This window comes from Ovis aries, chromosome 10 (assembly GCF_016772045.2).
Source record: "Ovis aries strain OAR_USU_Benz2616 breed Rambouillet chromosome 10, ARS-UI_Ramb_v3.0, whole genome shotgun sequence".
Lineage (NCBI taxonomy): Eukaryota > Metazoa > Chordata > Mammalia > Artiodactyla > Bovidae > Ovis > Ovis aries.
Window position 1 is genome coordinate 32,187,230 of NC_056063.1, and position 16,655 is coordinate 32,203,884.

General features: G+C 36.9%; 1 protein-coding gene and 1 pseudogene across 13 annotated transcripts in view; one reads left to right on the plus strand and one right to left on the minus strand.

Moving 5' to 3' along the window:
* The window catches only part of PAN3 (poly(A) specific ribonuclease subunit PAN3), a 122,862-nt gene that overhangs the window by 77,701 nt on the left and 28,506 nt on the right, over nucleotides 1–16,655 (minus strand). For 11 of the 13 annotated variants that reach the window (XR_006060977.1, XR_006060976.2, XM_060394475.1 and 8 more), the window contains exon 5: nucleotides 1,477–1,638. The exons of the other annotated variants lie outside the window; for them this stretch is intronic. Coding sequence is in view for 9 of the 11 variants with exons in the window: in XM_060394475.1 (XP_060250458.1) it covers nucleotides 1,477–1,638 (162 nt within the window). In the remaining 2 variants the exon portion in view is untranslated. The remainder of the gene's footprint in view (nucleotides 1–1,476; nucleotides 1,639–16,655) is intronic. 13 annotated transcript variants of the gene reach the window in all.
* Nucleotides 6,841–8,989, plus strand: LOC114116613 (centromere-associated protein E-like; annotated as a pseudogene).

Below are 16,655 nucleotides of genomic sequence, written 5' to 3' on the forward strand. Positions count from 1 at the left end.
TGTAACTGTGTGTTAGTTGCTCAGTCATGTCTGACTCTTTGCAACCCCATGGGGTGTTGCCCGCCAGCCTCCTCTGTCCATGTGATTCTCCAAGCAAGAATACTGGAGTGGGTTGCCATTTCCTTCTCCAAAATCTATTACTAGCTTTTTAAATTAAAAATAAAGCATAATTCTAGCACATATTCTTATACTAACTTAATGATTTTTCAAGCTATGCTAAAAAGAGGTACCTCAAAACTACCACTGAGATAAGGGGTAAGGACAGCTGTGGGCAAGTGAGACAGTCAAGTAACTGCGCCTCTGCATTATCCATGTGTCCCCTGAAACCAACATAAATTGGGACCCAATTTATTTTCAGGCTTTCTTTTTAAAACTGAAGAATAATTCTAACACTAACCACATCAAATCTCTCTCCTCATCTCAAAAACAAAAATTCAGTAAACTATATTCTTATTCACAATTGACATCCCAAACTTTCCACTGAGGATTTTAAGTATTTGATTATGTGGACCCCCCTGCCACTTTCCTATTTTTCCTTATATTTAGAAAAAACACTACCAAAGTATCAGTGGCATGTGCAGTATTTTCAGGATAACTTTTATTTCTGTGCCCAAGGCAGTACAGATACTGATATGGTATTAACATTAAACAGACCAAAGTCCTGTGAAACCTCTTCATAATATAAAGCTGGTGACAGAAATAAAACCAAGTTGTTAACTTTGTAATATCCTTTCTGAATGTGATGTGTATATCTGGAGTTACAGACTTTTGGCTAGCAATATATTAAAAATAATACATTTACTCAGGGAGTTTCGGATGAAAGATATTCTACTTCCAGCCAAACTGAAACTTTGATTAGTAGAGCTATCCATTTTATACAATTATCAATGTCTTTAAATGAGGCTATAATCATTATAATCCAAATTAAAATGGAATATGATCCAAGCTATTCGGTGGGTACTTCAGATTCACTCATACGAGAGCTAGCCTGTGAGTTATAAAAATTCATTTTCATTAGCACAGAAGATGCAAAGACTGAAATGCATCTATGACAAATACTATTGAAGTTGGTTTCAGAGCCAACACTTGACAAGCTTGTGTAGACACAATTTTTAATCTAGTTAAAAATGTACAAAAAGACAATACATAGAGCTTTCTGTTATTCAGATTCCAAATAAATGAGGTTTTCTGTAATCAGTTTTATAATATGACTTTTTAATGTAGTACCCTGAACAACTTTGTGTATTAAAAATAAACTGCATTGTTAACAAAATCCAACAGGAAAAACTAAATTTAATGAAAAAATAGGAACATAAAAGCAGAGAAAGTGCAAAAATGCCACAAAACAAAATTATAGTTAATGGGCCACTAATTTTATTTCAATCAAAAAAAAAAACCTATACCCACCACCCCACACAGACACAGAAAGCAGCCAAAATATTCACTTTCAAAAATGTCTAAAAAAAGTATGTTTACCTGTAAATTGTTTTCTGTGACTCTGTTCCACCAAACCATATTGATGGGTACTCCTGATTTACACCTGTCAGCAAGGCAGCCAATAGGGTTCTTTGCTTTTCGTGCCTTTGATCCCATCGGAACTAGCCTCTCCTCCAGCATCCCCAGGCGATACTTCCTTGGCTAGGAAAAAGAAGGAAAGAAACCAGGCCACTCCTAACAACCCCCACACTAATCTAAGCTAGTAACTAACACACAGAAGGTATCAGGAATGGTGGACTAGGAAACAAGTACAATTTCTGAGACACTCCCTCTAATGTCCTTATCCCCACCCACCATTCCCCATCCCCACCCCGGAACACACACATCTCCAAAAGAACCCACAGTCCTAACAACAATATTACAGAAAACAACAGATGTTTTAGTGAAATCCGTTATAATCTGAGTTTATTAAGACTTTAATGAACAGAAGTTAACTTAACAGCAAAATAAATGCTTTCCAAATTTTTTCCACTGGCACTTACCTATGCTCAATGCAGTATGAAGAAATGGCTTCAAGGACACAAAATACAGTTAACAAAATTCTTCATGCTGTATCTTTTTCTGCTCCCCATCTCACTACCTTATTTCCTACTGAGAATTACTCACTTAAAAGCAGCAGCTAATTTCTAACGAATGGACTTTTTTTTTTTTAATTTTTAAAAGTAAAACTAGGGCAGAGTATCAATTGATCTATTATAAGGCATTCTTCAACTTGTACTCAATCAAAAGAAATAATCTCAGACTTTAAAAAAATACACAAATTTCATTGGTCTTAAAATCTCAGTAATTTGAACAGATTGATACTAAATAAACTATCTAATAAGAGCAAGAGTCATTGGATAATATTATAATAAAGGTAGTAAATAATTTTAATAGTGGTTGGCAGGGCTTTTATATAGTTAATGACAGTTTCCACCATCTTCCTTCTCTTAATTATAGCAAATCTATACTAAATTGCATCTTAAAGAGAAACTGCCATTTTTTTCCTTTAAGGAATACTGATATATATTCGTGGGAAGGTATCTAATTTAAAACATAAAATCTGTCTTTACTCATTGTTCTGTCTCAAGACTGCAGAAGTAAATAGTTAAGATTAATTTTCTTCAAAAATTAAACTTAGAAAACCAACTAGACTACCCATCTACCCAATAATTACAGCAGTGGGTAAAGTTTCACGAAGCCACAATATTTCCACCTCTGTGCAATCTTGAGCCAATTCAATTACTCTCTGTGTTGACATCACAGGCAACTTTTGTGAATGAGAATAGAAATATACTCTTCAGAACCAAATTACAAATGAAAGACTCTTAAAGCAAGTTATTTCTAATAACATCGCTCACAACAAATAAGGCTTTGATATACGGCAAAAATAATACAGCCTTAATTAAGCCTTCTAAATTAAGCCACTAATTTAAGATTTGTATTTTAGAAATTGTCTAGGTTAAAAATCATCTGATCAAAAAAGTTCAACACATCAAAGAATATTTATTTAAACAAAATCACAACCTGTCAAGCAGGATCTATATAAGGACACCGAAATTCCATTCACACATTTGAAAGCAAGAGAATTATTGCTTTATATGTTCTTTTGTTATTTAGATCCTTCATAAATCCAGACTTGTTTTTGACCCAGTTACTACTTTAGTGAAATTCATTCTTATGGTAGTTCATTAAGCAACATAGAAAAAAGGTTTAAATGAATCCCATGTATGATTCTCCCTCCCCAACAGCTCTCATATGTTTATTTTTCCAAAGAGGAATTCATTATTCCTCTCCCTCCATCCCATCACACCCAAAACTTTTAATTAGCCCAAGGCCTTTTCTCTTAGGTAGAAGAGATCACCAAACTTGTGTCATTACAGATTAAAGTTCTTCCATAAATAGCCAGGGATTAAAGGGCTTCCCTGGTGGCTCAGAGGTTAAAGTGTCTGCCCCCAATGCATTTGGCAGACCCGGGTTCAATCCCTGGGTGAGGAAAATCCCCTGGAGAAGAAAATGGCAACGCACTCCAGTATTCTCGCCTGGAGAATCCCATGGATGGAGGAGCCTGGTGGGCTACAGTCCATGGAGTCGCAAAGAGTCGGTCTCAACTGAGTGACTTCACATACAAAGTCTAATCCAAAAGTAAACTTTCCATGTGATACTGAATGAAAAGGTTTAGGGTACTGATACCATTTAAATACCATTATAAGCAACAAAAGACAAAGGACACCTGAAAGAGTTGGCAGCAATACAAAGCACAAAGTCAAGAAACACAATACAAAAGCAATAAGATTACAGATAGAAGTCCCATCACAGATAACATAAATTATGGTAAAGTCCCATCTATTTCCAAAGTATCTGAACTATTATTTATCCCTTGAAGGAAAATGTATTTTCAACAAAGCATGTGACAGCCTACTTTGTATCAAGAACTATTCCAAGTACTTGGAATACAATGATGACTAAAACACACACCTTTCCCTCCAAAAGAGGACATAACCTACTAGGTAACAAAGTTGTGCAAACTGAACACTCACTGTGATATTAAAAATGCACATGTAATCAAGGTACCAAAAGAAGAGAGACAAAGAAGCCTTCACAGAAAGGATGAATGCCTGAGCAGTGTTGAAGGAGGAGTGTGTCTAAATAGGAAAAACAAAAGAAAACAAAACAAAAAAAACAGAGTGAGCTAGGGGAAAAGATGTATTATCGGCCAGGAAAAATGCACTTGAGGAAGCATATAGGAACTGTGTTGTTAATTAAGGGAAAACTACAAGTTTTCAACCTATCATTAATAGAGGGCCAACCTGAGAGCAAAAGATGAGGCTTGAAAGCAATTTTTAAAACAATAATGAATTGTTTTGTATCACTTGCCAAGGAGTTTGGACTTCATTCCATGGGGGAACTCTTGAAAGCTTGTGAGTAAGAATTAAAAAGGCATAGACAAATTCATGGACTCTGGCTATAATCCAGGTTAGGGTTTCCCAAACTCAGCAATACAGACTTTGGGTAATTCTCTGCTGGGGAGGGCTGTCCTGGACCACTGTAGGCCTTTTACCAACATCTAGCCCCAGTTGTGACCAAAAATATCTCAGATGTTCCACAGGAGCAGGGACACAAAACTGTCCACATCTGAGGACCACTGATGTAGGTAAAGGACAGGAGCTAAAGGAAACTGCAATGGAAACAGAGGTGAAGGCCTGGCTGGGGAAAGGGCTGCTAGCTTAAAAGCAACTATTGGGATTATACGAAAGTTAAGGGGCTACGGGAAATAGAGAAGACTAATGGAAGATGAGGAAATAAAGGCCAAACACAATTTTATGGGAAACATTATTTTGCCCCTTAAGTGTCCTACACGATCCAAACCCCTCCCACAGAGCAAACAGAAGCACAACTCCCCTTCTCTTTCCCTTAGGTTCCAGCAATCCTTTCCGAAACCAATCTTGAGAACGTGATGGTCAAATAAAAAGGTATGCTTCCTGGTTGATCTCCACTCTTGACAGCCTCCTGCCAGTCCAGTCTGCTACTTACTGTGAAAGGGAAGCACTCTGAAATGTCATATGCTATTGTTAAGTAACCAGCTTTTCTGCTTTACCTCCTAGTAGGTCAACACTTGGAGAAGGGAAAGGCTACCCATTCCAGTATTCTTGCCTGGAGAATCCCCATGGACAGAGGAGCATGGCGGACTTCAGTCCACAGCAAAGAGCCAATCTCTTTTTGTTCCTACGATAAAATATCCTGTAGAACATACACCTTGTCTCTTTCTCTAATACATACAATTTTTACCTTTAAGTCTCAAGATTCACTACAAGTGACTGATTTTATCATTCTTCACAAAATCTGAATGAACAGCACAATAAGATAGTTGAAAATAGTTTTAACCTTTTTTATTGGGCATTTAAAAAATAACTTAGGGCTTGAACAAAAGTTTTCAAGAAGAAAAAGTTGGAGAATGTATTCCAGACTAGCACTCCTCAACTGTCATGAACATACAGAACATTCTGAAAGTGAAAGTCACTCAGTCGTGTCCTACTCTTTGTGATCTCTTAGACTATACGGTTCATGGAATGCTCCAGGCCAGAATGGACTGGGTAGCTATTCCCTTCTCCAGGGGATCTTCCCAACCCAGGGGTGGAACCCAGGACTCCTGCATTGCAGGTATATTCTTTACCAGCTGAGCCACCAGGGAAGGAATATTCTGGGGATCTTGTTAGAATGAAGATTCTAACTCAGAAGGCCTGGAGTGAAGCGTGAGACTGTGCATTTCTAAAAAGCTCCTGGGACTCCTAGTACTGCTACTAGTGTGGTGACCACCCTTCCAATAATAAAGTTCTAGAGAATGTCAGGGAAAGATCTGGATAAGTAACAATTCATAGGAAAAAAGAAATTCGGGCCACCCTCCCCAAAAAAGATAGGAGTTCAAGTAGTTAATTAACATCCCAACTCCTACCTTGCCCTAAATAATCAGAGCCTTCAAGGCCATTACTGATAACCCACAAAGCCCTAGCCCTTCAAAACTTCTGGTCCTGGTCCAGTGGTTTAGGACTAAGGGAAGTCCACTCTCATTCCTAATAAAAGGAGTCTCCAGACTACATAAAAAGAAACAACAATAAAAGCTAATTTTTAGAACTGTTTTATTTAAAAAACTTAAATGCACACACCTTTTTTGCATTCATTCACGTAACACTGCAGCATAAACATTTTTGCCCTCCCTAGAAATGCAATAAGATCTCTTAACCGCCCCCCTAAAAATTTTATAGTCTAGCAAAAGAAAAATCTATAAATACCACTGCTTGTATAGAAAATGTGTTTACAGACCAATTTTCAGAGCACAATTCTTTAGGTAAAACTGCAAAACAGCATCATCTCTATGACACTTTATAGGTATTGTTATTATATATCATAATCTATATTATATATCACCATCTAATTGCTAGAGAAACAAATTAAATAATGATAAACAAGAGAAATCAATGCTATCCTAGGACAAAGTTTCCAATGCCCTGAATTTTAAGAATCCCAAAACAGAATAACTGTGCTTTCACTATTTATACTCGGAAACAGTGAAGGATGATTTAACCTAAAGTTACGATGAATGACCCTTTTCAACAATTTACATTTTATTACTCAGAACGTGTTTGCGCACTTGGAAAACAGTAGTACACGTGTATGAAACATCACCCCCCTTCAGACAGTATTTAAGGAGCCATTAGCTCACTGACTTCTGCATGCAGTAACAACTCAGCAACCTACCTCGTGCCACTCCTGAGTCTGAGGTCCACTAACAGAAACCTCTGGTCTAGAACTTACTGTGTATTTACTTGAAAACCAACTGTCATTTCGCTTTTAAAACCTCTTCTCTATTCCCTGGGATCCAACCAGGCAGGATGGCTAAGGAAGGAGCCATAGCTGTCTGCATGCAGGTTCGACTGCTCAACAGCAGAGAAGAAGCGCTTGGAAAAGATACTCAAGTTTACTGGAAAACTGACAATAATATAATTTATCAAGTTGATGGGAATAAATCCTTTAATTCTGATTGTGTCTTTCATAGTAATGAAACTACTAAAAATGTGTATGAAGAAAATTGTGCTGTTAATCATACATTCTGCCATCCAAGGCTAAAATGGTACTACATTTGCCTATGGGCAGACTGCTTCAGGAAAAACATATATTACGATGGGTTCACAAGAGTATTTGGGAGTAACACTCAGGGCAATTCATGACATTTTCCAGAAAATTAAGAAATTTCCTGTAGGGAATCTCTCTTACGTGTGTCTTACATGGAGATATACAATGAAACCATTACAGACTTGCTTTGTGACACTCAAAAAATGAAGCCTTTAATAATTTGGGAAGACTTCAATAGCAATGTGTATGTGGCAGACCTCATAGAAGTTGTTTATACATTAGAAATGGCTTTGAAGTGGATCACAAAAGGAGAAAAGAACAGGCATTATGGAATTACAAAACTGAATCAAAGAAGTAGTCTGTTCTCATACCATTTTTAGGATGATTTTGGAAAGGAGAAAGGTGAACCTTCTAATTTTGAAGGATCTGTCAAAGTGTCCCATTTGAATTTGGTTGATCTTGCAGGCAGTTGAAAGGGCTGCTCAAACAAGTGCTGAAGGTCTGTGACTCAAGGAAGGCTATAATATAAATCAAAGCTTATTTATTTTGGGACAAGTGATCAAGAAACTTAGCAATGGACAAGTTGATGGTTTCATAAATTATCAAGATAGCAAACTAACACAAATTCTCCAGAATTCCTTGGGAGGAAATGCAAAAACACATGTTATCTGCATGATTACTCTGGTGTCTTCTGATGAAACCCTTATTACTCTCCAGTTTGCCAGCACTGCCAAATACATAAAGAATACTCCTTATGTTAACAAGGTATCAAGCAATGAAGCTCTCCTGAAAAGATATAGAAAAGAAATAATGGATCTTAAAAAGCAAATTAGAGGAGGTTTCTTTAGAGACTTGAGCCCAGGCAAAGGAAAAAGACCATCTGGCCCAACTCTTGGAAGAAAAAGACCTACTTCAAAAAGCCCAAATTGAGAAAATTCAAAACCTAACATGGATGCTGGTGACCTGTTCTTCCCTAGTATCACAAGAATTAAAGGCTAAAAAAAACCCAAAGAGTCCCTTAGTACATTGGGAAAATTAACAAAATGAAGGACTCAAACTACATAAATAAATTTAATATGCCAATGAACATAACAACAAAAACACATAAGGCTGCTGTAAGTTTAGAAGAAACTGATGAATCTCTCTGTTCAGTCTGATATTTTCAATAACACTCGATACATTAACTGAGATAGAATGGAATCCAGCAACAAAGCTACTAAGTCAAGAAAACTTAGAAACTTTGTGCTCACTATGATGACCTGGTATTAGACTATGAACAATTAAGAGAAAATGAAGAAATGAAATTGAAATTAAGAGAAAAGAATGATTTGGATGAATTTGAAGCTCTAGAAAGAAAAGCAGAGAAAGCTCAAGAAAACGAACTAAGTTCAAAAGTAGAGCTGCTTAGAGAAAAGGAAGACCAGATTAAGATGCTACAGGAATACAAAGACTCTCAGAAGTCAGAAAGTATGAAAATGGACTTGTCATACTCATTGGAAAACACTGAAGATCTAAAACAAATGAAACAGACTCTGCTTCATGTCACAACTGTAGCTCTTGATGCCAAAAGAGAATCAGCCTTCCTTAGAAGTGAAAATCTAAAGCTGAAAGAGAAAATAAAAGAATTTTCAAGTACATACAAGCAGATGGAAAATCATATGCAGTTATGTCAAAGTCAGCTGGAGGTGAAAAAGAAAATGCAGTTGATCTGGAGAAAGAATTACAATCTTCTCTTAGTGAAATAACAAAACTTACCTCCCTTATAGATGGTTTCAGTGAAATAACAAAACTCACCTCCCTTACAGATAGCAAAGTTCAAAAGATCTGCTAATATGGAATTGGCAAGAAAAATAACCCATCTGCAGAAAGAACTGAATAAAGTAGTCGAGAAAATAAAGCTTTGCGTAATGAAGTTAATTTGCTGTCAGAAATGAAATCCTGACCTTCAGAAATAGAAATGCTAAGGAAAGAGATACATGATAAATCTGAAGAGCTCTATAAAGTAACATAAGAAAAAGACAAATTGTCTTCTGAAGTAGTTGATAAGAAAAGCAGAATTCAAGGTTTACTTGAAGGAATTGGGAACACTAAAAATGACCTACTAACTTCCCAGTTGAGTTGCGAAAGCACTGTTCAGGAATTCCAAGATGTTAAAAATCATCATACTGAATCTGAGCAAAAGTATAATAAGAAGGACCTTGAAGAGAATGCAAAACTGAATCAAGAAATAGGAAATCTCTCTAAAGAAGCTCAAGAAACTTGGTTTAGATTTGGAGGCTTTAAAGACAGAGCTCTCTCACAAAACCCAAGAACTTCAGCAAAAAACTGAGAATCAAGAAAGATTAAAAGAACTGGAAGACCTGAAGGAACAATTAGAAAGTAGAGATTCTAGGCTGCACACTGTAGAAAAGGAGAAACACTGAGAAACTTCAACAAACCTTAGTAGAAGTAAAAACCTTAACCCAAGAAAAAGATGATCAAAAATAACTCCAAGAGAGCCTACAAATCGAGAGGGACCAACTCAAAAATGATATTCAGGATAGTATAAACATGAATACAGACACCCAGGAACAACTACGAAATGCTCCTGAGTCTTCAAAACAATAACAATTAACATTCTAAAAATGAAAATTTCTGAGGAAACTTGCAAGAATTTGCATACAGAGGAAAACTTAGGAGAAACTAGGAATGAATTTCAGTAAAAGATGGTTGGCACAGATAAAAGCCAAAATCTGGAAACCAAAAAAACCCAAGCTCTAATTGTAGATGCTGAGGATAATGAGCCAACTGAGCAACAGAGAAAGATGAACTGCAACAAATGTTAGAGAGTATTACAGCAGAAAAGGAAAAACTGAAGACTTGACCTAAGAGAAAACGTTGAAATGACCACTGAAAGCCAGGAAAAATTAATAATTCTTGGAAATGAACTTAAAAAACAACAGGATATTGCTGCACAAGAAAAGAACCATACCATTAAGAAAGAAGAGCTTTCTAGGACCTGTGAAAAACTAGCAGAAGTTCAAGAAAAGCTAAAGGAAAAGATCCAAGCATCTCAAGACAAACAAGAACAGTCCTTTAATATGAAAGAAAAAGACAGTGAGACTAAGAAAATAATTAATGAGATGGAGCAATTAAAGGAGCAATTCAAAGTCAAAGACTCAGCACTACTACAGCTAGAAATGGCAAAGTTCGAATTGTCTGAAAGACTTGAAGAAAGTCACGATGAAGTGAAAACTGTGGCTAAGCAGAGAGCTGACCTGCAGAGGCTACAAGAGTTTCTTCAATCTGAAAAGAACCAACTCCAAGCGAAACTGCAGCTAAAAACTAGAAACCAAAGAGGAACGAGTTGCTCACTGTCACCTGAAAGAACAAGAGGAAATTCCTGGTAAACTGAGAGTGGATCTATCAGAAAGAAAAACTAAACTATCACGCATTCAACAGGAACTAAAAACAGCAAATGATGAATTACAGAAAAAGATGCAAGAGCTTTATGAGAAACAGTTTATTACCATCAACAAAATCAGTGAGATTCTGGAAAAAAGGAGTGAACTGCAACAGTTAAAGGAACAGCTCAAAGCCAAAGATTCATCACTACAAAGAATAGAAATCGAGAGACTCAAGCTGACTGAAAAACTTCAGGCAAGTCAAGAAGTAAAAACCGTAATTAAGGAAAGAGATGAACTGGAAAGGGTACAGGAGGCCCTTCAAAAGGAAAGACACCAACTCAAAGAAAACACTAAAGAAACTGTAGCTGAAGAACTGAAAATCAAAGCAGAAAGCTACTTACATGCTTCTGAAGGAGTACCAAGAAACCATTAATGCAAGGAATAGTTCAGAGAAGACAGATCAAGGAACAAATATCCAAAGAGTCTAAGGGAATTCAGATGCTGACTTACAGGCAAAGATTTAAGAATTTCAGGAAGAACAACATCAATGTCTTGAGATGAAAGATGTCAGTGAGACTCGGGAAAAAATATGTGTAATGGAAAACTTGAAGAAGCAACTTGAGGCCCAAAAGTCAACTCTACAAAATACAGAATGGGAAGACATAAAGTTAACTCAGAGACTCCATGAAAGTCTTACAGAAATAAGATATGTTACAAAAGAAAGAGATGACCTTAGGAATACGGAGGAGACTCTCAAAGTAGAGATAGACCAGCTCAAGGAAAACCTAAGAGAAACAACAAGTAGAGACTTGGAAAGATGAGAGGAACTAAGAACTGCCCAAATGAATCTGAAAGAGCACCAAGAAACTACTGATAAACTCAGAGGAATTGTTTCAGAGAAGATAGATGATATATCAAATAACCAAATGAATTTAGAAAACACAAATACTGCCTTAAAAGCACAGATTCAAGAACTTCAGGAGAAAGAACATCAACTTCTTAAGGTAAAAAATGATCTCAGGGACAATATGTATCAAACAGAGCAACTGAATAAGCAATTCGAGACCCAGAATTCAGTCCTGGAAAGCACAAAAACAGAGAAGCTAAGGCTGACTCAGAAACTTCATGAAAATGTTGGAGAAATAAAATCTGTTACTAAGGAAAGAGATGACCTAAGAACAATGGAGGGAACCCTCAAAATGGAGTGAGATCAACTCAGGGAAAGCCTCAGAGAAATAAAAGCTAAAAACCTGGAAAAACAAGAGGAACTAAGAATAGCTCAGGTGCATCTGTAGGAGCACCAGGAAATTATTGATAAACTCAGAGGGATTGTCACTGAGAAGACAGAAGAAATATCAAATATGCAAGTGGATTTAGAAAACTGAAATGCAAGAGAATGTCCAAGAACTGAAAGCAAACAAACAGTGAATTTTTAAGTTAAAAGAAGAAATTAGTGAAACACAGGAAAACCTGTGTGACACTGAGCAACTGAAGAAAGAAGTCACGGCCCAGAGCTTAACCATGAATACAATAGAAATGGAGAGCTTACATTTGGCTCCGAAGCTTCACAAAAACCTTGAAGAAATGAAATCTGTAATGAAAGAAAGAGATGACCTCTATATGCAGGTCAGGAAGCAACAGTTAGAACTGGACACGGAACAACAGACTGGTTCCAAATAGGAACAGCAGTACGTCAAGGCTGTATATTGTCACCCAGCTTATTTAACTTCTATGTAGAATACATCATGAGAAATGCTGGGCTGGAAGAAACACAAGCTGGAAATCAAGATTGCTGGGGAAATATCAATAACCTCAGATATGCAGATGACACCACCCTTATGGCAGAGAGTGAAGAGGAGCTAAAAAGCCTCTTGATGAAAGTGAAAGAGGAGAGCGAAAAAGTTGGGTTAAAGCTCAACATTCAGAAAACGAAGATCATGGTATCTGGTCACAACACTTCATGGGAAGTAGATGGGGAAACAGTGTCAGACTTTATTTTTGGGGGCTCCAAAATCACTACAGATGGTGATGCAGCCATGAAATTAAAAGCCACTTGGAAGGAAACTTATGACCAACCTAGATAGCATATTCAAAAGCAGAGACATTGCTTTGACAACAAAGGTCTGTCTAGTCAAGGCTATGGTTTTTCCAGTGGTCATGTGTGGATGTGAGAGTTCGACTGTGAAGAAAGCTGAGCACCAAAGAACTGATGCTTTTGAACTGTGGTGTTGAAGAAGACTCATGAGAGTCCCTTGGACTGCAAGGAGATCCAACCAGTCCATTCTAAAGGAGATCAGTCCTGGGTGTTCTTTGGAAGGAATGATGCTAAAGCTGAAACTCTAGTACTTTGGGCACCTCATGCGAAGAGTTGACTCATTGGAAAAGACTCTGAGGCTGGGAGGGATTAGGGGCAGGAGGAGAAGGGGACAACAGAGGATGAGACGGCTAGATGGCATCACGGACTCGACAGACCTGAGTTTGAGTGAACTCCGGGATTTGGTGATGGACAGGGAGTCCTGGCATGCTGCAGTTCATGGGGTCGCAAAGAGTCGGTCACGACTGAGCGACTGAACTGAACTGAAGGAGAGTGGAAGAGACTCTCAAACTGGAGAAAGACCTACTCAAGGCAGACCTGCAAGGAACCACAGTTAGAGAACTGGAAACACGAAAAACTAAGAATTTTTCGTATGCATTTGAAAGAACACCAAGAAACTATTGATAAATTCACATAGAGTTTCAGAAAAATATCTCAGATTTCAAATATTCAAAAGGATTTAAATAAATCAAAAGATGAATTACAGAAAAAGGATCAACAGAACCCGAAGAGGTAAAATATGAAAAAAAGTTACTATGTGATGGAAACCAACACCTTATAAGAAGCCTGAGAGAAAAGTGCTTTAGGATAAAAGAGCTTCTGAAGAGATACTCAGAGATGGATAATCACTATGAATGTTTAAATAGATTGTCTTTTGACTTAAAGAATGAAACTGAAACCCAAAAAGAGCTTTCAATTAGAGTAAAAGCAAACTTCTCACTTCCATATCCACAAACCCAACAAATTCAGAAACTTCTTACTGCAAACCAGAGGTGTTCCACGGAATTTCATAGAGTCGTGATGAAGCTTCAGTATGTGCTATGTTGCAAGGACAAAGGAAGAAAAACATGAATCATGAATCCATCAATAAATTTGAAATGGCTTTTACTGATGAAGTGGAAAAGCAAAATAAACTGCTAATGGAAATATAGCACCTTCAACAAGATTATGGCGTTATCACCTGGAGAATCAAGGGACCTCAAATTGAGCCAGAGTGTGGATCTACATATCAAAGAAATTCTCAAGGATTTCTCAGAAAGTGATTTCCATAGCATAAAGACTGAATTTCAGCAAGTACTAAGCAACAGAAAAGAAATGACTCAGTTTTTGGAAGAGTGGTTGAAATGCTCATTTTGATATAGAAAAGTTTAAAAATGTCATCCAGAAAGAAAATGATAGTATTTGCCAAGTGAATAACAAAATAATTGCTATAATGAATGAATTAACATTAAAGAAAGAAATGCTACCGTAGCCAAAGAATGGGAGCATGATCTGAAATCAATGAAAGAGAAAAATGAAAAACTATTTAAAAGCTACCAAACTTTGAAGCTCTCCCTGACCTCTGGTGCCCTTGTTAATCCTACTACACAAGACAGGCAACCTTAAGTCACATCAAGAGCTACACAGCAAGCCACAGAGAAGATTCAAGAGCTGAAACATCACTCCAGGAAGCTAAAGAAAGTATTACGATGATGCAGAAAGAACTCGAGATGACTGATGACATAATAGCAAAACTTCAACGGCAAGTTAATGAATCAAATGAATGCCTTGAAAAAAACAAATAAAAGATCCAAGTACTTCAGGACAAAGCTGCTTTAAGAGCTAAGCCTTATAAAGAAGAAATTGAAGATCTCAAAACGAAACTGGTGAAAATAGACCTGGAGAAGATGAAAAATGTCAAGGAGTTTGAAAAGGAAATTACTTCAACAAAAGCCACTGCAGAGTATCAAAAAGAACTTATAATGCTATGGAGAGAAAATCTCAGAAGACATTAACAGGCCCAAGATACCTCAATGGTATCAGAACATACTGATACTCAGCCTTCAAATAAACCCTTAACCTGCGGAGGTGGCAGTGGCATTGTACAAAGCACTAAAGCTCTTATTCTGAAAAGTGAATACACACAGCTAGCAAAGGAAGTTTCTAAGTTAAAGCAGCAAAATGAACAGCTAGTAAAGCAAAAGAATGAACTGTTAAGTGAGGTCAAGACATGGTAGGAGAGCAGTTAAGAGAGAGGTTCATAAGTAACTTGTGAGAATTCTCCAAAGTCTCCTAAAGTGACTGGGACACTCTCTAAAAAGAGACACCGTATATCTTCTCAATGCAAGGAACTGAATGTCCAAGATCCTGTACCAAAGGAGTCACCGAAATATTGGTTTTTTGATAACTGATCAATGTCTGCCTGGAGAAAGAAATGGCAACACACTCCAGTATTCTTGCCTGGAGAATCCCATGGACAGAGGAGCCTGGTAGGCTACAGTCCTTGGGGTCACAAAGAGTCGAACATGACTAAGCAACTAACACATGCAAAATCTTCGCCAGTACCTCCTCCAGTTCGCTATTTTGATAACTCAGGTTTAGGCCTCTGTACAAAATAACAAATTTCTGAAGCGGAGACCGTGGATCCCCAGCCAGGGCCTTGGCACATGTCGTCAGGAAAAGATGTGCCTGAGTGCAGGACTCAGTGGACTCTGCTCTGACACTTTTCTGGTGGCCCAGCATTCCATGTTTGGAAGTGTCTGTGTTTATATCTTTATGTGTCTATCCCTTGCAGTCATGTCACAAACCAACTTAATTTCAGTTCAGTTTCCACTCTGCCACTACAATTGGAAGATGAAGGAATGGAACGAATTCCCATAGTCTAGAATGGTGACAGCAATAGACCTTCTTCTTAAACGTGGTAATTCTGTAGAAGTTGAACAGTTTTATTTACTTACATGCTTTATAAAGAATAAAGTTACTGAAGGGAAAAAAAAAAAACCTAACTACAAAGGTCTTCCCTCAATTAATTAAATATCCTGGTGGCTTAGCATATTTGTTATTATGAGAACTAAATATATGATTATATTTACATTAACCATCAGTAGTTAATCTAAACCCACTGGGAAAAAATAGACTAACTGATTAAAACCATTTGAATATTCAAAATTAGCTAATTTCCATATAGACAAAGGGAACTACTTCTACTTATTAATCAGGTGTGTTAACACACCTGGACTTTAAAGGCTTCTACCCCTAATTAATTTAGAACAGTAAAGCTAAAACTATAAATGATTATAAATTGGACTCAAATCAATTTTCTCCATGAGTAAAAGATTTAAAAATCAAAAGCAAAACCAAGTCAACCTCAAAGATCATGTTGCATTTTGTCTTGCCATTCATTATCAGTAACTGTAGGCTTTTCACAGAAATATATTAGGTCCCTTCCATTTTCATTGTTTAAATAAAGCCAGTTATAGGAGGGGATGGTGACTAGGTCTATAGAAAGTGGGTCTATGGAAAAACAGTCAGTCATTATTAAAGACTCATGGGCAGGTAAACATCTGTAAATGAAAAAGACCTTTTAACTTGTGCAGTCAATACAGAAATCATACACAGGTTGAGAAGATGAAAACAGAGGACACTGCTAGGTAAAAAGTAATCCAAATCATATAAAATGTAGCACAGCAGGAGTTACACAGACACACCACGGAAACATATTTTTTAAGGTCTACTGAGTAAGATCTTGGGAGAAGAAGTCTGAAATATTATTTTTTACCTAAATTTAAGAAAGCCTAAAAGCAGTCATTACTTCTGTTTTTAAAATTCAATGTTACAATGTAGTTTTATGCCACCAAAAATGAGATCAGTTGTTAAGACCACATTCAATTTCTAAAGATCTGGAACACCAAACTACAACTTCTTTTATTCTTTTGCTTTAGAATAGAACCAGAAAACAAGATGTAGAGAAATAAAATACCATGCCAATGTTGTTAAAATTTTTAAGTGTGAGTAATATTGTTTTAAATCATAAGTTGTTTCTACAATAAACTATCACCTGTAATGACCATAAAAATTTTTATATGAAC